Source organism: Octopus bimaculoides, chromosome 20 (assembly GCF_001194135.2).
Source record: "Octopus bimaculoides isolate UCB-OBI-ISO-001 chromosome 20, ASM119413v2, whole genome shotgun sequence".
Lineage (NCBI taxonomy): Eukaryota > Metazoa > Mollusca > Cephalopoda > Octopoda > Octopodidae > Octopus > Octopus bimaculoides.
This window is the reverse complement of record NC_069000.1, coordinates 7,490,219-7,496,010: the sequence shown is the minus strand read 5'-3', so window position 1 is coordinate 7,496,010 and position 5,792 is coordinate 7,490,219. Positions and strand designations below refer to the sequence as shown.

Sequence of the window (5,792 nt, the reverse complement as noted above, 5' to 3'; positions counted from 1 at the left end):
CTTATATTAATGTGACCTGAAAATATAACAAAGGTATTTAATACCCATGCACTCATGTATATCTATCTATCTATCTATCATTTAAAAAGGAAGGTAAGGGTAGAGAAGGAATTGCTGCCTTCCAGTGTTTATCAAAAGGTGGTTGAGAGTGCAAGACTGGTAATCCTGAATGGGCCTACACTGAGTAAATAAGAGGAAAGGCCAAGTAAGAAGAGAGAAACTAGAAGAGAGAAACTGGAAGAGGGAATTTCTGATGCCTCGGAAAAAGCATGTGTAATCTGTACCTTTTTGTGTACGGTTTTCCTTGAATTACTCTAAGTGGATGGCCCTGGTATTGGGGATTCTTTTCATTTATCTATTTTTCTGAATTCTATCGTTATATTTTTTTATATCCTTATTAGAGCTGTGTGTAGTCCTCAATGACATGGGACCTAGTTGCCAATAAAAGAAATCATTATTATTAATAGTAGCAATAGTTAATATAATTATAATTTCTGTCATACGCAGAACACAAATTCGAGGGATCGGGTTTAGTTGATTAAAGTGATCCAGTACTTGACTAATAGTTTATTCAATTGACCCCGGAAATGTAAATAGCAAATTTAATCTGGACAGAATTTAAACTCAGAACAAATACGACAAAGAATTTTGTCCGCTACTTAAACAATGTTACAGGAGACAGATGTGAGTGAACACCGCAACGAGTTACTTCCCTTGGCCATTTTATTTTGGAAAAACTAAAGCGAAGTTTTGATGTTGGCTCTTCCAGGTAGGTTGACGTTTCTCCACTAAATGGTGTTTCCTTGTGAGTAATCTGTGTTATATAGTGACCGTTATAAAATACTGATTCTTACTTTGGCAAATACGAAAAATTACGACGTATTTCTGAAGAATTGTGGAATGTATAAAACATCACTGTTTAGTTGAAACGAAATATTGTTTACTACAGAGGAGGTATTGCTGTAGTTGTAAATAAAGTGGGTTCATTATCTCTGCCAGCTCTAACACGTCATTACATCTTATAATTCTTATGTTTTTATGGTAAATTTTTACTGTTACACCAGTCACTAAATGTTAATTAACTAAACGAATGTTAATTTTTCAGCTCTGTAATGAGAATGCTGATCTGATTCTGTTAACCTATCAAGAAAGAAGATAAAGGCTCCCTGGAACATGGATCAAGAAACAGCACAATTGTTGTTTAAAGAAGGGGCTATTTTCATCCTTCTTGATGTTCCCCTGGGCACAGAGTTTGGCATTGATTATAACTGTTGGGATGTTGGACCCAAATTTAAAGGTGTCAAAATGATCCCACCTGGAGTTCATTTCATATATTACAGGTATATAACTTCTTTTATTCATTTTTTAAAAACTAAGCACAAGAGCTTGAATTCAAGCCTAATTCCAGAATCACCAAATACAGTAGATGTATTAATCCAATTTGTTGAAAGAAACAACAATATTAAACTGTCTCATTGCACCAAATATTTCAGGATAACATTTCACTAAGGCACTACGTATTAAATATTTCATCACTAATAATATACTGTACCATACACTGCACATAGATCAAACATAAGTTGACTTACTCTATACACACACACACAAATATATAAATATATACAAGGGTTGGAAAAAATAAAGGAAACCTTGTTAAATGAAAGGTTTATTATTTAATATGAGATTGGTCCACCTTTGGCTTCAAATACAGCTTTAATATATTAAAGAATTGTCTTGTACAGGTTCTGAACAGTTGTTAAGGAAATGTTGAGTCATTCTTCAAGTGAAACCTGCTTTAGCTCTTTCATCAATGATAGCAGACAGTATCAGCTCCTCACTTACAGCTCCAAAATGCACTTTAAATGTTCAATTGTATTGAAATTTGGGGATTATTGGTGCCAGTCCAAGTGGGTTAATTCACTTTTGTGCCCTTTGTACCAATTTTGAATATCATTAGCTCTGTGAACTAGCGTGTTATTGTTCTGGAAAAATGTGCTATCATCATACGGTCAGGATACTCTGATAATCCTTGTGTTAACTCTGCCATGTAGCACAGCTAAAGGACCAAGAGAATTCCATGATGTAGTTGTAAAACCTTCACAGAGCCACCTCCATGCTTCACAGGAGTGAAACAGTCAGGGTTGAAGGTTTCTTTGGTCTGTCTCCAGACATAAACTCGACCCAAAGTGGGAGAAAAAGCTAAATCATGATTCATTAGAGAAGATGACATAGTACCATTAAGCTATGAACCACTTCTGATTATCTGGACGCCACTTTTTAGAAACTTCAGTTTAGATATACAGATGTGACATCAACAGAAAAAGCAAAAATCTATGATTTTACTTCTGTTGTCGTGGTTGAGTTATTTATAAATATTTTTCTGCCGTTAAAACATTCTTAATAATTTGTTTCATTTGTTGACATTTTTCAGTTTCCAGGATACAACACTAACCTATTCACTTTCACCTTACAACACTGACTTTTACCCCTACATATTGATTTTACAGTGTTCTGTTGACCATGGGGTCTCTTACATCCCTCATCAACATTCCATTCCACTATAACCAAATTATACTTTCAGTGCCAAAAACAAAGAAGGACAAGTGGCGCCACGTACTGGTTTCTTTCACGAATTCAAACAGAGGGAAATTATCTTAAGAAAATGGGACCCTCTCACGGAAGGTATGCCTCAAGGTTTGCTCTTCACTCGTTTTTGACTGTCCCTAATTTGGAATGAATCTTGTGACAGAGGAATCACTGAGGCATGTCTTATCTTCCAACATACCTAACAAAAGCACTCAGCTTATATCTTCTTCCATGTTGTTTTCGTATGATTTTTTTTTTTCTTAAAGCATTCGCCCGTTACAAGGTCCTTAGACCACTGAAAACGTAAGAGCTACTAGAATAAAATGGACGCTAGACAGAAGTCAATAGGTGACGATGTACATGAGACTTATATGGAAGAGGCATAAAATAATATCACTATTAAGTGTTGTCACCATTTGCATGTGCTGTAAAAATGTGTCTGGCTGTTGAGCAGTTTATCATTCAGAACGCAAGGGAAATCGTGTCTTGCTTGGAAACAACAGGATGGACATCAGCTATAAAAGTCTCATCTAACTCCTACTAATATGGAAAGGGCAAATATTAAACCAATGATGATAATGGTGGAGATGGTGTGTGTAAATATCAGCCTCATTGTCTTTAATCTTATTTCAGACATTAAAGCTGAAGAAGACAACCCAGATGTTATGGAATGTTATGAAATAAACAAGCAAGAGTTAGACCAATATTTAGCTCCTTATCCATATGACAAGTAAGTATATCAACATCGGCCCCCCACTCTGTGGTTGTCATGTTAACCTGGCTCTCCATTGGTTATGATGATGAGTGTTCCTGTTTTTCTGATCAACGGAACAGCATCTAAGTGGCTGAGCACTTTACGGATGCATGTACTCTTAACATACTTCTCAGACTGATTCAGGATAACACAGAGTGCGACAAGGCTGACCCTTTGAATTACAAGAACTTCTCATTTTTGCCAGCTGAGTGGATTGGAGCAATAAGAAATAAAGTGTTTTGCTCAAGGACACAATGCACCACTGGGAATCAATCCTCTGGAGATAGAAATCTTTTATCTCCAGCAGATGGTGCTGTTACTTAGACATCACCCACCCTGTTGATAACTTCATCACTTAAATCCATACAGCCATGCCTAATCCATATACATACCTGTATCACTATGGTGACTTATTCCTCTTCATGACTGTTTAAATTATTACCACAACCACCCCAGTATCTCAACTACTTCAGTAGTTCAGTCAGCCTAATAATTTTTCTATACAAATAGCTCAGTTATACCAACTCTCCATCTATCCCAAATGCTCCCAATTATTTCATTACCCCAGCTAGCTCCTGTACTAGCAACTAATACTCCAGCTACCCCAATACTTCAATCTAACTTTTTCTAATTCCAGCTACAAGAAATGGGTGTCCCTCACAAACCACATCACTAGCGATTTACTTACCTTACTCCATGTAGAGGGAGTGAAAATATCATCTGTAACAGCCCTCAAATCAGAGAAAAGTGATTCTCTCTCAAGAGCAGCAGATCGACTGAGAAACTCGGAGCCAGTTCGGGATGTAAGTCAAGAATGTCAGTCAATAAAGGAAGCAGAATCTCATCTGTCCAAATTGCAATTTGCTCCACACACCAGTGTTCAATACCATACTGTTCCTAGGAAATACCCAGTTGGAGCAAGCCCTGCTGATGTCACCAAATACAGCTTAGATTCCAGTTATGCCCTCAGCACAATGATTGAATCCTGCTACGACAACAAAGAATTGTTGTTGTTGGGGGAGCTGCAGTTATCATTTGTGTGTTTTATCATAGGACAAGTTTACGATGGTTTTGAGCAATGGAAGAAGCTAGTCAGTGTTCTATCAACAGCACAGAGAGCTGTCATCACTTATCAAAACCTTTACATGCAATGTATTAAAGTTCTCTATTTCCAATTGAAGGAAATACCTGAAGATTTCTTTGTGGACATTTTGTCCCAACAAAATTTCCTTACCGACACACTTTATGAGTTTTTCTTGAACCTCAACAATGAGGAGGTCAATGATGAACTGAGGAAGAGAGGGGCAAAGTTTAAAGCAAATTTAACAGAAACTTTCAAATGGGATTTTAGCAGAGAACCTGATGAATATGCCCCGGTTGTTGTTGAAACTGAGATTATATAGTGTGGGGCAACGAGACGAGTATGGCCCTGTCGTGGTTGAAAGTGAGAGTACAAACTTAAGGTAACAAACCATTCAATCAGATACCACTAAGTCCAGTGTAATGGACATCAGAACAATGGTTGACCATCAACCTGTTTCTTCATACATCGTGTTCTCACAACGACATTAAATTTCTGCAACATTTCTCCATTCTTTTCTTTCATTTTTTTGTTCTTCTCATTCTTCCTTCTCTCTGTTTGTTCTTGCTGTTCTTCCTTATCTTTCTTCTTCCATCAAAAACAAAATGTTCCAAAAGAGAAGACAGACTGTGATCTCAACAACAGGATTCTGGCAATAAAATACTGCTGCCATCAGACGAAATATTTTAAAAGATGTTAGTGAAATAGAGTGAATGACATATGTGTGTTTAATGCAAATCTCGTTATTTAGGTCCACCTAGTAGCAATAGCTATTCTGAAAGTCTGCCGTCTAGAGCGAGGAAAACACATCAAACGACGATGCAGGCATGCAAAGACAGATGTCTTTGTGTTTAAAGTGTTTCGCTCATGATTGCAAGATCATATTTTTGATTTTTGGAGTGGTGCAAGGTATCGTATTCTTGAACAAAAAATTTCACTTTACTTTAGTCTGTGATCACATCAACATGTGTGGCACACTATGTACTTGTACAAGCAACATCAATTTGATGGAGGGAGTGAACTAATGTACAGCACAAACATTTGATCATTATAAACAAATCATCTGTGCAGGTTGTTCAGGAAAAAAATTGCAGAAATTAGCTTTCTTGAATTTAAAAGACTATCAAGATGAGATACATCATCATTTAATGCCTGCTTTCCATGCTGGCATGGGTTAGACAGTTTGGTAGGAACCAGTAAGCTGGAGAGCTGCACCAGGTTCCAGTCTGATTTGGCATGGTTTCTACAGCTGGATGCCCTTCTTAACACTAACCACGACACCAACATTGGCCACAGCTACAATTTCACTTCACTTGAGCCTTCTCAAGCACAATACATCACCAAAAGTTCTCAGTCACTTGTCATTGTCTC

At 37.1% G+C, this 5,792-nt stretch overlaps 1 protein-coding gene across 2 annotated transcripts; it reads left to right on the top strand.

Annotated features, from left to right (window-relative positions):
* Positions 1 to 639: 639 nt before the first annotated feature.
* LOC106869852 (protein AAR2 homolog) lies at positions 640 to 4,927 on the top strand. 2 transcript variants are annotated; one of them, XM_014915773.2, is made up of 5 exons: positions 640 to 769; positions 1,106 to 1,340; positions 2,582 to 2,682; positions 3,220 to 3,316; positions 3,978 to 4,927. In XM_014915773.2, the coding sequence occupies exons 2-5, from the start codon at positions 1,174 to 1,176 to the stop codon at positions 4,741 to 4,743; spliced, it is 1,131 nt and encodes a 376-aa protein (XP_014771259.1). In that variant the 5' UTR covers positions 640 to 769; positions 1,106 to 1,173; the 3' UTR covers positions 4,744 to 4,927. The 2 variants fall into 2 exon arrangements, with proteins under 2 accessions (XP_014771259.1, XP_014771260.1); XM_014915774.2 differs by lacking the exons at positions 2,582 to 2,682; positions 3,220 to 3,316.
* Positions 4,928 to 5,792: the final 865 nt, after the last annotated feature.